The 15,704-nt window shown below is 39.9% G+C and overlaps 1 protein-coding gene across 1 annotated transcript in view; it reads left to right on the top strand.

Moving 5' to 3' along the window:
• The first annotated feature begins 310 nt into the window (after positions 1–310).
• Positions 311–15,704, top strand: part of TSPAN8 (tetraspanin 8) — a 30,110-nt gene continuing 14,716 nt past the window's right edge. The window contains exons 1-2 of the mRNA XM_037132164.2: positions 311–766; positions 11,987–12,049. Coding sequence (XP_036988059.2) covers positions 707–766; positions 11,987–12,049 — 123 coding nt within the window. The 5' untranslated portion in view covers positions 311–706. The remainder of the gene's footprint in view (positions 767–11,986; positions 12,050–15,704) is intronic.

Below are 15,704 nucleotides of genomic sequence, written 5' to 3'. Positions count from 1 at the left end.
CCTCTCCCTCCCACTCCCCCGAGCTGCTCTGCATTTAAAGCACCTCCAGGAAATTGTTTCGAACTAAATTCAGAGGCTTTGGAAGGCAGGTACATGTGATGGTTGTTACCACTATTCTGGGGTTAATGATAAAAGGTTGCTCTGTCTAAGCTTTCAGATTTGGCAGATTTCTAAATGTATTTTACTTCATCTGAAAGAAGTTTTGCATTCTTAAGAGAATGCAAATCAAAACTGAGTTGAGACACAATGTCCCTTTATCTCAGAACAAAACCAGCTCATTTCCTTCCTCATAGTTGAAGTAGAGGGCAGCAGGCAAGTCAGGTTGTGGTTTCGGAAACCTAACAACCTACTATCTCGGTGCCACTCTCTCCCAGGTTCACTGCCACTCCCTTAACCTGATATCTGTTTACTTGGGAGCAGGCAGTTTTTCAGAAAGGATCATAAATATCCTGGCCCAGTGCCCCAGAAGCCGTGGCAAGCTAAAGAACATTCTCGTCTAGAGATAGCCCTTGAGATATTTAAATGTTTGGGTTAATTTTTTATCCACTTTAATAACTAGATTACCCCCTCCCTTGGCTTTCTATTTCTGCTCTGAAGCCGTGGGCACAGAAATCTCTGCAGGCAAATTACTCCAGAGCATATTGCAGGACAATCCTGTAACGAACAGTTAAATTCACGGCATCTGGATTCCTGATCCCTTTCCGACATGGCGGGTGTGAGTGGCTGTATAAAATATTCTATGTTTATCTTCAACTTCTTGTTCTGGGTAAGTGTTTTTCTTTTAATTATCAATTTTATGCAAGAAAGGGGACCTGGATATAAATATCATAAGCAAGAGCAGACTCTACACGAGAGAAACTGGAGGAGGAGGAAAATGTATTTTCCATTTACTTGTTTGGATTTGTTTGTTCTTTCTTTGGTTATTTCAGTCATTGAAAAGGAGCCAGTGACTCGCAAAAGTGCACCTCAGGGTCTGTGAGGATAAACATTTTATAAATGTTTTGATATTGTTGCAAAACAATCACAGAGGAAAAAATACCCCTTAATTAAAGGACAATTATTCTTAGTTGTATATCACGCAGGCCTCCCTGGTTTTAGGACCCCGTGGGAAAATTCTGCTGGGATTCCTTCTGGATGGAGCCCCGAGCCCCTGAGTCCAAACCTTTACATCTGGGTCTGAAACAGGTGGATGGTGGGGCATCAAGAAATAAAGACCCAGTAAGAGGGTTATGTTCAGAGACCCAAAGAAGAAGCAATGGGTCATAAAGAACTTGAGAGGGAAACAGTATAAGCATTTTAATCATGAAAAGACTTTAAGCCACTAAGTTTGTATCAGCAATTTAAAGTTAGGATTTTGATGTGTCATCCGCACACCTTTTAATCAACAGGTTCTGTATTTTAACAAGTGCTAATGTCTCCCGCAAAAGTCTGTTAACATAAGATATAGCAAGTAAGTTGAGAAATAAAATGTAACATTGGAAAATGGAACAATGAGATATGGAAATGCAATAAGGTAAAGGGCAAGCAGGGATGCCGGAAAACTGACATTATTATTATTTTTACTATATGTGGTGCAATTGTAGAGTGTTCAAAAGAAAAAATTATTTTGTATACTGATTTAAACCTGGCTTATGCAGTAGAAGCAGGAGAGAGTTGTGGTTTTGTTTTTTACCTGGTTACCTCTAGTAAATAGGCAGCTGCTCTCTGAATATTAGTAAATTTCTGTTCTATTAAAATAATGATGTACCTAATTAAACGTAACTACAAGAACAGAGGCTTTACTGTATGGTATGACTTTCCATTCTGCATTCAGCAGCCCTAACGAGTACAGATAATATTGGGGTGAAAATGAGTAGATAAATAGATAAAACAAAAAAAGATTTGTTCTTTGTACTTCCTTTTTTCTCTAGAAAAATGGGCCACCTTAGCAAATATTAAATGAAGGCCATGAATATATGCCAGTTTTTTTAAAGTTTGTCCTGATAAATTTCTTCTGTTGAATATTTAAAATTGGTTCAATGTTGAGAGTAGAATATAAACAAAGAAACACCTGTGTACTTTGGTTGGTTTTTGTTTTTAGCTTTTTATTGTGGAGCACTTGAAACATTCCGGGGCAGGACAGGGTGATGGAACCCATCATCTCGTGCCAATGGCCATGAAGCCACGGCCGGTCCTTCCCTGCTCATCCTCCCAGCTGCCTTCCCCACTCTGTATGATTTTGAAGCAAGTCTAGACTACACCGTTTCATCTATAAGTATTTTAGTGGGTATCTCTAAAAGAGAATTCATTCTTTTGCAAAAATGTAACCACGCTGTCGTTATCATACTAAAAACTTACTAAGAGTTTCTTATCGAACATCCCATCCGGGGTTCAAATTTCCCATTGCCTCATAAATGATCCTGTTTAAATCAGAATCCAAATAAAGCTCAGACATTGTGCCCACACATGAATGTCTCTCCTATGTCAATTTTCATCTTTGGGCTCTCATTCCATCTTTATCTCTCTTTTCTTCCTGGGAATTTTATGTACTGGTGTGTGTTGTCAGAGGGTTCACGATCTGGATTTTGCCATTTTCATCCCTATGGTATGATTTAACATGTTCCCCCATCTAATGTATTTTCTCTAATTTGATAGTCACGTCGGCAGGTTGAGAAGATTCAGGTTATTCCTTTTGGCCGATACAACTGCTTTATAAGTGAGACTGTGTTCTTCCATCAGGAGGCACATAATACTTGACCATACCACTTTTACGATGTTAGTAACCACTGATGCTCAATAGCCTAAATCCTTAGTACCTTAAGAGTTTCAGATTAATGGTATTTCATTTCTATTATTTTTCCCTTTATTTTAGGGTTATACTACTATCAATAAGGAGAACTTCATCATTGACTGATTGGTTACCAGTGGTACCCAGTTTTTATTTTTAAAAACAGCACAAAGGTTTCTTACTTTTGCCTAACAGATTTCAAAATGATGAGTTAACTTTTTGGTATCATACAATAGTGATAAGCAAGTATATCGTTAGGTACCCATGAGAGAATAAATTTAAATGTCCTCAGAGTTCTCATTCTCATTGGTGTGCAATTTATTCCCCTCTTTGGCCAGTGGGAGGAAGCATCTTTAGGTTGGCTCCTAAGTTCTTTTGACATGATCCTAAGATCATGTCAAAACTATGTCCTAACTTTGATAACTTCTTTGCTTTCTGGTATGACAAGATGTTTCAGGCCAATTTCCCTATTTCCTGTCCCGGACCTGGCCTCAGCTATTTCTCCAAAAAAGCCCTGATACCTTCTAAAAAAAAACCTATAACCATTGTCTTTTTATGACACAGAATATATGTGGCCCATTTGAAAAAAAAAATAGCGAATGATTATGCTAATAAATGCATAGCTCCTATTATAATAACGTGTCCCAAAGTACCCAAAACAGCAGCAATCCTCATTACGAAATTATAAAATGGTTAAAATACAACACAAAAAAATGACTAATACATCACAGGTCAGCGTTTCATTAAATGGGTAACCAGAAATTTGGAATAGATCTTAAACCACAACGATAAGTCAAAGAAAAGGGTAGCTTCAGGATAATTTACAATTAGAGTTCAAAGATAGTTGCATATATCTGTGGCGTTGTTACTGCTTTTCTGGGAACCTCTGATTATTTTGTGGTTTCCATTATTTCTTCAGTTTTCTGATAATGAAGACAGGGCCTCATGCTGGAGATTTGGGTTAAATATGTCTGTCCTTATCATTAGCGTAGTGGTGGGATCTGCGATCTGCATTTGAGCCTCGTGAAATGGAGTGTTTGGGCAGGAGCAACTGCAGTGAAGACCAACCAATGATAACTTCTCGGCCAACAGGCAGCGCCTTTTTATTCCAGATCTAGACAGCTGGAGTAGTCTCAGGTTAAGGAGCTGCTCCTCTCTCTACCCTTCCCTCTGCCCACAACCCAGAGTTCTCAGAATTTTACAATCCTTCATAGGAAATTAGCAATTTGTCACATTTCTAATGTTTACTTACGCAAAATTTTAACGGTCCCACTGATGTGGTTTCAATGTAGATATCCATGACCGTATGTTTTCAAATGCATTCTTTCTGGTGTAACTTGCAAAACTAAGCCTTTGCAAAGTAGAGACAGATGTTGAAATATCTGTAAGATATGCATATGGTCATTTAAGTTAAACATATCGGTTTCTTTTGTGAGAGAACTTGAGATATGCCACATAAATATTCAGTGATTTCCATTTGTTAGAATTAGTAATGGAAGAAAAACATATGAAAGTGAATATCACTTCTAATCACTCATGCTAGAGGTTGATGTAGGTTAGAGGGAATTGGAGATGCTGCAGATAAAAGCCAAATTATGGGTACAAAACCTATTTCTCCAAGTCTTGTGTCAGAACAGATGAACTGCCCACATTTTCTTATGCTCCCCTCAGATAAGTCAGGCTTAGGAGTACAGTAGATGCTTGGGGAGTCTTAAGAGTCTGGAGAAGCAGGCAACATGGGGCCTTCGGCTGTGTGTGCAGTGGAACAACTGCCAGAGGCGGAGCTATAGCGTGGCCTGCTCTCCACGTAGGAAAGCAGAGTGAAGGAACGGCACCAATGGCAAATGAGGTGAGGTGAGAAAGAGGAGCCAAGGTGCAAAGCCAAATGTATCAGCAAGTGAATGAAGCCAACGCATGAGGCAGTTTGAAGAGAGCAGAAGGAAGTTGGAATTTGGAGAGTGTCCAAAAACCAGCATTTTGATGTTCATCATTGTATTTTATGTGGTGCCTGAGTCTCTAGATTGGATGTTCTGAAAGCAATTAAAAGAGGTGATGCAGAGCAGACATCACTAGGAGACAGAGCTACATTAAAAAATAAGGCACAATTATATTTCATTCTGTCAGCTGATGAAATCCCTTAAGATAAAGATTTGACTATGGCAGCAATGTGTGAGCTTGGTAAATACAGTAGTTGCCTGCCACTCTATGTACTCAGTGTGGAAGTATAACAATGACCAACGGCATTGGAGCCAGTGGCTGGGGCTCTGGCTGAACCTCAGCTCCTTCGTCACTGGATGTGCGACCTGGGGAAATCAGTTAACCTGTTTCTGCCATCGTGTTCCTCATCTGTGAAGCTGGGGATGGCAGTGGTATCTACCCCACGGGGTTGTCGTGAAGGCTAAGTGATTTGACTCGCATAAAGAACTAAGAATAACACTGAGTAAATGTTTAAGAAACAGGTACGTCTGTTCACATTGTGTAAGCATTTTTATGAGGCAAAAGTATGAAACCACTCTGCATAGGAATGAAGAATTCTAATGTTGGAGTTTGAAACGGAGGGGGAAATAAGAGGTCAGGAGTTGTAAGGCAGAAATTCTTCTACCATAAATTAAAGGAATGGAAAGAAAGTATGTTCTGTAAACAGGCAGGCAGATCCAAGTCCTGAATTCACTTCGTATTGCTTTGCGGCCCAGACCATGTTCCTTGACTTTTCTGTGCCCCAGTGTCTGCATTTGTGAAATGAGGGCAACAATTTTACTGGGCGGATTAACTGTGCAGACGCACTGAGATCCTCTGTGAAAGCCTGTGAGCAAGGTCTGACATACAATAGTAGTCAATGAATGCTATTTTTCCCAAGCCTGACCATCATACTGCCTTTTAATTTAAAAGTATGGGAATCTGGTATGATAGTATTTTATACATTGTAGGCTTTAGACACTTAAATATAATTTTAGCCCTACTCTAATCTTCCTCTGGCCTCATGGGGCAAGAAATCCGCAGGGGCAGAGGAATATGCTCACTTTGAACCTGGCCTCCACTTTGAGTGTGTGGGGCCCACAGTTTCCCCGTCGAAATTGCCCCAAGCCTGTTTCCAGTGTCTGTATAAGTCCCTCCCCAGGTGATCAGGAAGAAACTCTCTGCCAGGAAGAAAACGGTTGTAAACAGACCGGGCTTGGAGGCCAAGGTATCCATACCCGTTCCATTATATCCCTCAGACTTCAAGACAGAGCCAGAAGTGAGGGATGGGGGCCTGGGCTGGCTGTCCCCATGTCACCGCTTCTGTTAGCGGACTCTGAGAATTCTAAATCAAACCTTGTCCCCAGGCCATTAAGTAGGTTCCTTTGTCAAGGTAGGAAGATAGAGCACATTATGTATATGTTTATCACCTTGAGTAATAACTTCTCCATAAAAAGACTGAGGGTCTGTGGTTTGTGGTGTGTATTCTAGCCCAGGGCCCGCAAATGTACACATAGGTCTGTGGGTATTACCTGATAGCAGTTGTCCTTTGAAACAAAGTGATGAAAATATTCCTGAATGTGCATCGTTTTATCATTCAGAAACACTAGGATGCTGATCAAATGCGGAACATTCACCTCTGTTTACATAGTTTGAAGTTATGTGAATTTTAGTGATTTTATACTCCAGTGCAGGAAAGATAACCTGAGGCATGCTTACCCAGGCCTATTTGTGTCTAAGGAAATGCGGTTGATTTCTTTCCCTACATTTAGAGATATTTGAAATTAGAATTTGCAACAGTTATAGCTGGTGCTGGGCTCACCTAATAGGTGTAGGAGATGTACATTAGTATGATGATAGGGATACTTCACTGTGTACTTACCACGCATTGGTGCAATAAATGTCATTCATTTGGGGAACATAGACAAACCATAACAGCAGAGTCTGGTAAGAATTTACTCCACTGGTTTAGAGCAGCAATTTTCAACCAGTGTGCCAGAGCAGGCAGGGTGGTGAGCCACAGGAATTGGTAAAACATGCAACATCTGTCTGTGTAGTCCGGGGCACTGACTTGTTCCCCCTTAGACTGTCAAATAAAAAAATGATAACAGCCAACACAACAATAGGTTTTTGGTGGGAATGAATCAAAACTATACCAATTTTTTTGTTATATGAGCAAAAAAATTTTTTTGGTGTGTCGCAGAACTTTAGTGATTACGTGTGCCATGAGATGAGGAAGGCTGAAAATCACTGGTTTGAGCATCAGGAAATCAGATAGAGAAAATGCATGGCGACCTCCCCTCTACCAGATTAGAAATGACATAACTGCTATGGTTAGAAAGCAAGGCAAATTAATAAGAAATCAGAATTGGTCTCAGTAAAGAATGAGTAAAGGGAAAACCAGCATAAGTCCTAAAAAATAAACAAACCACCATTGAATCCATGAAAGGGAATGTCCCCCTGAAGCCTTAGAGGACAAGCTCACACCCCGAGAGAAACTCTGCAGCATCCTGAAAAAAGCACCAGGAAATTTGCTTCCATGGCCCAATGCCAGAAAATGATTCCCGCTCCCCCCCCTGCTGCCACCCCCATGAAGGGGTGGCTGGAGGTCATAAGGGAAGATAAAGTTAACTGGAAAACCATAGGATGAGATGAAAAGGGAAATGGATAAAATAAAGAAGTACTTCAAGTAAACCAGGCACACAGTGATAGAATTAAAATCCACTCTAGAAATCACGTTACATGGAGACAGTGATACAGAATCCCAAAGTGAGAAGCTCTGTCAGAGGAAAATCAAAAAGACATGTTTGAGGTGAAGGAAGAAGATAATAATATAAAAAATTCTCTCGAGCAGTGATTTCACAGGCTATGTTATCTTACCCCAATGCAATTAAACTAGACTTTTGAGTAAATGAGGATGCTTGAAAATTAACAACAGTAGTACTGTCCCAAAATGTTAGTGCTTCACTCATGATCTCTTGTGTTCTGGGGTTATCATAAAAACAAATCTTGCAGTTGTCCAAATGATCCATTTGGATAGTTTCTTATTTGTTTGTAACCTCCCAGGAGCATCATGGGAAGGTTTTTCCTAAGTTTATCTAAAAAGTGTCTATTTTGGACCAATGATGGTAGCTCACAGTACACTCTTTCTCCTAGCGTAGAACTATGTGCTTTCTTCTGTTTTTGACACTTTTCAAAAACACTTTGATAAACACCCAAATCTGAAGACAGAATTGAGGGGCAGGGAATGGGATAACAGGAGGACACGTCATCCAAAATAAGGACAAGTCATCTTGTTCTATGTCACTTGTATCCCGGACGGTGCTTCCCAATTTCTTCCTGCCCCGCCTTAGTCTGCTTGGGCGGGCCTAACTAAATAGCATCCAGTTGGTAGGTTAAACAACAGAGATATATTTTTCACAGTTCTGGAGGCTGAAAGTCCAAGATCAAGGTGCCTGCTAATTTGGTTTCTGGTCAGAACTCTCTTCCTGGTTTGCAAATGGCTTCCTCTTACTGTGTTATCATGTGGCTTCTCCTCCCTGCGTGTACAAAAAAAAGATTCCCTCCCTTTCTCTCTCTCCCCCTCTTTCTCTCTTTCTCTTCCTCTTGTTATAAGATCATCAATCATATGGGAGTAGGACCTTGCCCTTACAATTTCATTTAACTTTAATTACCTCCTAAAAGCCCTACCTCAAAATACAGTTGCCTTGAGAGTTAGGGTTTCAACATCCCAATTTAGAGGGGATATAATTTAGTCCATAGTGTGATCATAAACAAATATCAAAATTACCTAATTTCTTATGAGGTAAGAGCATCATAAGATGGACCAATGTTGGTCTGAGCTGTTGGCTCAGACCAACAGCATCCTGAGCTGTCCCATGAGAGCTGAATGACAACCATGATGACTCACGCGGGTGGGGTGGAGTGGGGATGGGGGGGAAGTAGACCCAGCCAGTTCTGCAGTGCCCACTGTGGGCTGACCTGGGGCCCAACCGGTCAGCCCATTTCCTTTCACCACTTTATCAACAGAAAGCAAGACAGAGCTTGACATTTTTTCCTTAATTTATACTCCCAATTATTTAAAACTGTATAGAAAGATCAGGGAACAAACCCATAAATACAAACTGGAATACAATAGGTTAGTATCAATCATGACTCTAGAACAATTGTTCTTGACAGAAGACCAATTGACAGGTTTTAAATTGCTTTAAAGCCCATAGATAGAAACACATTTAACAAATTAATGAATGGCTTCATGTCATTAAGGTTCTGATTTTTACATATGAATTTCTTCAGTAAGATGAAGATGGCCTATTTTAAACATCTGTTTCTTTTGTTTTTATGATGAAGTTTGAATAAGGGATGGAAATGATAGTTTGGCCAGTTTCAAAATCCCTAAGAACATTTATCTAATTGTAAGATTGACTTCAGGCAAAATATTCTTGACTCCTGAAATCACTGCATACTCTTTCTGTTTAAAATGCCTTTAATTTGTTGGAGCAGTTTTAGGATCACAGAAAAATTGAGAAGAAGGTACAGTGATTTCCCATCCATCCTGGTCCCTCACACATGCATAGCTTCCCCCCATTATCAGGATTACTTGCAAGAGCAGTACATTTGTTACAACTGATTAACCAACGCTGACACGTCATCATCACTCAAAGACTGTAGCTTACGTTGGGGTTCACTCTCGGTGTTGTACATGGTACGCGTTTGGACAAATGTATAATGACCTTGACATGTATCCATCATTATATTATTATTTAGAGTATTTTCACTGTCCTAAAATCCCCTGTGCTCTGTCCATGCTTTTTGTCCCCCTCCAACAATCCCTAATCTTTTTACTGACTCCATAGTTTGGGCCTTTTCAGAACATTATGTCGTTGGAAGTCTACAGTATGTAGCATTTTCAGATTAGCTTCTTTCACTTAGCATTTCATTTTCCTCCATATTCTTTCATGGTTTGATAGCTCATTTCTTTTTAGCCCTGAATAATATTCTATTGTCTGGATGTACCACAGTTTATTTATCCATTCATCTCCTGAAGGACATCTTGGTGCCTTCCAAGTTTTAGCAATTATGAATGAAGCTGCTGTAAATATCCCTGGGCAGGTTTTTGTGTATACCTACGTTTTCGACTCCTTTGGGTAAATTCCAAGGACCGTCTATATATTGCTGGTTCCTGCGGTGAGAGTCTATATAGTTGGTGGGAAACCGCCAAGTGTCTTCCCAGGTGGCTGCACCATTTTGTACCTCAGCAGCAATGAATGAGATTTCTTGTTCCTTCACAACCTTCTCAGCACTTGGGGTCATCAGTGATCCAGATTTTGGCTGCTCTGATAGGTGTACAGTGGTATCTTGTTGTTTTGATATCCTTCTTTTAAATATTAATGTACTGATAACTTTCAGTCGCTGAGAAGACTAAAGGTTATAATTGGAGGGGAAAATATGGTTGATTTCATAAGATTTCTGAATAACTCAATGTCTAAATACATTGAAAAAGTCAACTGAAAAGTCACATAGAAACAAACAAAAAAGTAAGGCTTTAAACAATATTATACTTTTAGTGTGTAAGAGTTCTTAAAGTTTCCTCAGTAGTTTCATCAGTAAGTATAAGGATGGTAATTACAATATTTTAGATAATTAATACTATTTTCAGTTAAAACTAAAAGGCAGAACAACTATTAAAATAATTGATGTAAATCTTCCTGTGGAAGAAGAAAAAGAGAAAATATCAGCAAACAAATCAAATAACAAATCCAATCCAGCTGCTGTAAAATTACTGCAAATCCCAGGGTCTCATCATCATTTGACACAAAAATTTTCACACTTATTTATTAACACAGAACTGCTAAAATGAGTGTTTTTATCTGCAAATGAAATTAGAATTAGTCGAAATGGACAGGAAATCAGGAGCCTTTTCAGGTTCTGAAGCTGTCTTTCCAATGGTTTGTATTTTATAGTGCGTATCTGTGTATATCCATGAGATAATTAAATTTACAGGTTGTTTGGTGAGCTGATAAAGAGCTTTGCTTTTCCATCGCGCTCCTTACTGTGTAGGTGTACAAGCAGGTAGTAGAGACAGGATGGAATTAGAAATGGTGCTGGATTTTCATGGTGTGACTGTTATCTGTCAAGGGTTCTAGTTTCTTTATCTGAAAGGAAGAGTTTAAACCTAGGTGATTTTTGAGATCTTTTAGGGAACACAGAGTTCCTGGTTGTTCAGCTCCTCATGGCACTCCCTATTTCTTAACAAAGTCTTTGACTCTCCTTCCATGGCAACCTTAATGAGAAGCCATTAAAAATGAAACTGCTGTTCAGGGAGTGCATACCTATTGGCTCAACTGTGCATAAAAGCAATGATGCCGTGAGGTCGCTGTGCTGGGGAGGACTCTGGTACCATACGGCCAGAAAGTCTAGAAAGTCCTCCAAGGCCTGCTATGTCTGGTATGTCACCAAGCTTGTTCTCAACATCTCTCTCTAATGATAGATCTTTGATTTGTTTTTTAAGGCCACAACATATATGTCTTAAAAAAAACCACCCTAAAAGACAAGGGTTTTTCTTACATGAAAGTAAAATGTGTTTCACATTTTATGTGTTGGCCTTGGTCCAAATTAAATAATCTGGTAAAGTCATTAAAGGAATTTAAGACTAAGCACTGTTCCTCATTGTGCCTTTTTTCTGGGTAAGCTTACCACCTAAAAGCTTATTTTGAAAGAGTTTATTTAGGTACAAAAAGTGCTATGAATTCTTGTTGTTTAACTGCAAATTTTGTCAAACTTTCTACTTTGCCCCATCTTTCCCAACTTCTTGCTTCTCGGATCTTGAAGGAATATTTGGTAATTACTTATTCTTTTTCTTATGGTGTAAGACAGCTTCTCAGAGACAAACCGAGAGGCCTAATGAAGATATTTTGTCTTTAAACAGTTGTGACTTGTCTCTTGTATGTTAAAAATCTAGCCGAAACACTGAGTTAGAATTGAAACATGAAAAATCATCCCTCCCCTCTCCCATAGTGGAGATGATTTTTCATCCTAGAGCTATGAATGAACTGTGGATGGGAAACAGACTGTTCTTACTGAATTTAGCAATTTCAATGGACCTTTTCATACTTACCTGCACATGAAATGCCTCATTCGTGTATTTGAGGTAGTAATGGTATAACTGATAGACCATTTTAACCATAATGCTCTGGGTATGTAGAATTAGAGTTGCAGTCGATCTTAGCCGTACTCTAATATATATTTTTTCCTTCCCTACAGCTATGTGGTATCTTCATCTTGGCAGTGGCAATCTGGATACGAGTGAGCAAAGATGGTCAAGAGGTAAATAAATAAATATTGTACAAGCTTCTCTGATCCCAAAGTAGTTTATTTTTCTTATAATGATCAAAGTAAGGACAAGAATAATAAGTATTTCTACAGCATTTTTCTTAACTGCCTCATATGACTTTTGCATTGGTATTTGATTTTATCATTTAATTTAATTTAACTGATCAAAGGTCCTCACTATGTGCCTGGCACTGTACTGGGCATGGGTCAATCCTTCTGAAAAATGCAGAAGGCAGTATTCCAAAAACAGGAAGATCGCAGTGAAAGTCAGTGGGGAAGGGGCCAGACTGAAAATTTATTTGCTTAAGACCAGCCTGAAGTGTAGCTGGAGGATATAGACCACCTTTGTTCCCCACCAAGAACAGTTTTTGTAACACACAGTATTGGCAATAACTTGGCTGACCCCAAGGTGGGATGATGGTCCAAAAGAAAAGAAGGTGAGAAGTTTTTTGGGAGAAGATTTTGAATCTGTGCTTTAAAGGCAATGATATACAAAGATAGTTGGCAATAACCTTCGGCAATTGGCAGTGAGGGTAACCCCTTATAACAGTAAGAAGCTGGTCACATGGGTGTAACTCAGCAGCTGGCTGGGGATGTCCAGCTTCCCGCTGCCTAAGTAGGATTAGCGGGACCCCCTTCCCACCACCACACACCTTCCATGTCCTGTGGCAAAGCTCTCGCCAAGACTTCCACAGGCCTGGAGGGTGTTTAGTTCTTACAGTTGGTTCTGGCTCCAGTCTTTGGATTCCACATGCGCCACTTCCATTTCACACCACAGCGTTGCAAATGAAGAAGGAGTGTGTGGCGGGAATAAGGGTGAGGGTGTGGGAGCGTCGTTCTGTTAGTTTTACCCAGCTCACACCTGGCACCATTTCCTGGTCCTCCTGCTTCCTTTCTTCTCTCTGCCTTCTTTTCTGGTGCACTCCACTTCAAACGACTTTTCTTACTGCACACAGTGCCATTTTCTTGTTCTTTGTCATCTGAGCTCCTGCCATTATTCAGGATCACATTACCTAGTGCTAGCACCTTTCCCAAGTATTTTCCCAAAAACTTTTTCTAAAAAGAATGCTGATTCTTATTTGATAATTATTAAGTTATTATTAAACTGGCAATTAAGATTAATGCATTTTTTAAATTAACTTTTATTTTTAAATTTTTCAATTGCATTTGACATTCCCTATTATATTAGTTTCATGTGTATAGCATAGTGGGTAGACATTTATATAACTTATGAAGTGATCCCCCAGTAAGTCTAATACCCCATATATAGTTATTACAGTGTTATTGATTTATATTCCCTGTGCTGTACAGGTAATGCATTATCTATTGAAACTTATTATACCATGGTGCAGCTAAATGCCTTTGGACATAGCCTAGTTGAAACAAACATTAAAAGAAAATGACCACTCTGTTCTGAATGGGTGGCTTTTCCTTCCTCCTTCCCTCCCTCCCCTCCTTCTTTTACTTTTATTTCTTCTCTTTTAAAATTATGCTTTCTTCCATTGAGAACCCAGGAAATCCCAATGGGAATTAGCAGTCTCTTCATTCCGTCTCACTATGCTGAAGAAATTGGGTGGGGGACAGGTGAGGCAAGTAGTTGCTAACATCTTAGTCCATCAGGATTTTATTTATTGTTTTTAAGCTGATGTGACTTCCTAATGTCTTTGGGATTTGAGTCCATTAATGGCATCTGAAGATATACGGAATCTCTGTTGTCTAGAAACTGATGTCTGACATTGGGACTCGAATTAAACACAGAGATTAACAGCCACCTATTTTGAGAGTGCTTTGGCCTTTTTAAGTTGTGTGTACAGCCTGTGTTATTTTCTTTTATTTATTGTTTATTTTTTCTAGTTGATGTGGGAACTATTTCTTCTCCCCTAGTGTTTCTGGTAAACAAATTTGGTGTTCAGTTGATAAAATTACCCACACTGAATGTCGTACAGGAGGACTGTTGTCCCTGAGAGGGTGTTTCCACATCTGGGGATAAGAATAAATTGGTAGACCTGGACAGCACCTTTAGTCACCTTTTAGCTCTTGTGCTCTGTCAGCCTCTAACTCTTGTCAGTGTCCACCAGGACAATAGTAACCAGCTTGACTTATGTGAAATTGGCTTGATTTATATTTATCTGAAGTCAGGGATAAAGAATCCAGGCTGTGCGAAGAACTGAATTTTACTAGCAGAAAAAAGTAGTAGCAATTTTGGAAGAAGAAACATGAGCATAAACACTGAAAAGAGGGATGTCAGGGAGGTCTATGTGAACATCTTTTATCTTATCTCCTTGCACTAAATTGTCTCCTAGGGATGCTTTGTTCTCCTTCAGGATAAACTCAGCATCGTGAGGCAAAGCATAGGGGCATCCTTGTCCCGGGAGATCATCAGAATCCAAAGAGGACCCTGAGCCTCCTTTCAGGTTCAATCATTCCTCTTTATAAATTCTTTCCTTTTTCCAAGACACACTCAGACACTGTTCATCCAAGACAGCTTTTAGCACTTGGTTGCCCCCCTCCTGTAACAAACACTTGAACTCAGATTTCCACTTCTTTTCTGAATAAGAAAAGCCACTTGCTAGGCTGGACTTAGAATGGAGACCCCTCAAGCCCACACACTGCTGTCTGACCAGTCTTTGGTTGTGGGCCATCTGCCCAGGTCAGACAGAAGTGCTTCATCAGCTGGCTGAATGCCTACCGGCCCTCTCATCCAGCTCTCGCTTGTAGACATTTGACCTATTTATTATTTTCTTGTCTGGGCTAAGCAAAGTTCTTTTTTTTCTCTTTTGTTGATTTTAGAGACAGGGGAGGGGAGGGAGAAAGAGAAAAACACAAATGGGAGGGAGAAACACTGATCTGGTTGCCTCTTACATATGTTATGCCCGGACTGGGGACTGAACCTGCAACCTGCAACCCAGGTATGTGCCCTGACAGGGATTCAAACCTGTGACCTTTCGGCTTACAGGATGGTGCCCAGCCAACTGAGCCACACTGGCCAGGATGCAGAGTTCTGATGACTCAGGGAGGCTTCAGCCCTTTCAGATGCCTTGCAGGGCTGTCCAACCTGTGGCCCACAGGCTGCATGCTGCTCAGGATGGCTATGAGCGCAGCCCAACACAAAACTGTGAATTTACTTAACACATTATGAGATTTTTTTGATTATGTGTTACAATGTATTTTTGTGGGGCCCAAGACAACTCTTCTTCCAGTGTGGCCCAGAGATGCCAAACAGTTCAACACCCCTGCTAGGGTTTGCCTGCACTGGCCACAGCATTCTGGTGAAGCAGTATTTGACAGGGAGTGGGTACAGTGGATTTCCTAATGCTAATTTTTTTTGTCATTTTCTGTCTTGACCCAGATACTATGGCTGCTTATTAACAAAACTGATTTCTTAGCTCCAATCCTAACAAATAAACAATGATCAAACACAAAACATGAAAAATGAACAAAATATCTTTAGGACTAATGTCAATGGAGAGGTTTCTAAATGTGTAAATTAAAACATTATCTGCAAGCACAGACTCTTAGAGACAAAGGAGGCCTTAGATATCACAGAGGCTGACCTAATTCTCTTTATAAATGGGAAACTGGGGCCCGGCAGGGTTAGTTTGACCATTTCAGTGATAGAAACTGAGTTACACAGTAGAACCTGCTAAAA

Source organism: Artibeus jamaicensis, unplaced genomic scaffold (assembly GCF_021234435.1).
Source record: "Artibeus jamaicensis isolate MK-2021 breed Jamaican fruit bat unplaced genomic scaffold, CSHL_Jam_final contig_233, whole genome shotgun sequence".
In the NCBI taxonomy this organism is placed as follows: domain Eukaryota; kingdom Metazoa; phylum Chordata; class Mammalia; order Chiroptera; family Phyllostomidae; genus Artibeus; species Artibeus jamaicensis.
The sequence above is the reverse complement of the archived record's forward strand: the minus strand, read 5'-3'. Positions and strand labels throughout refer to the sequence as shown.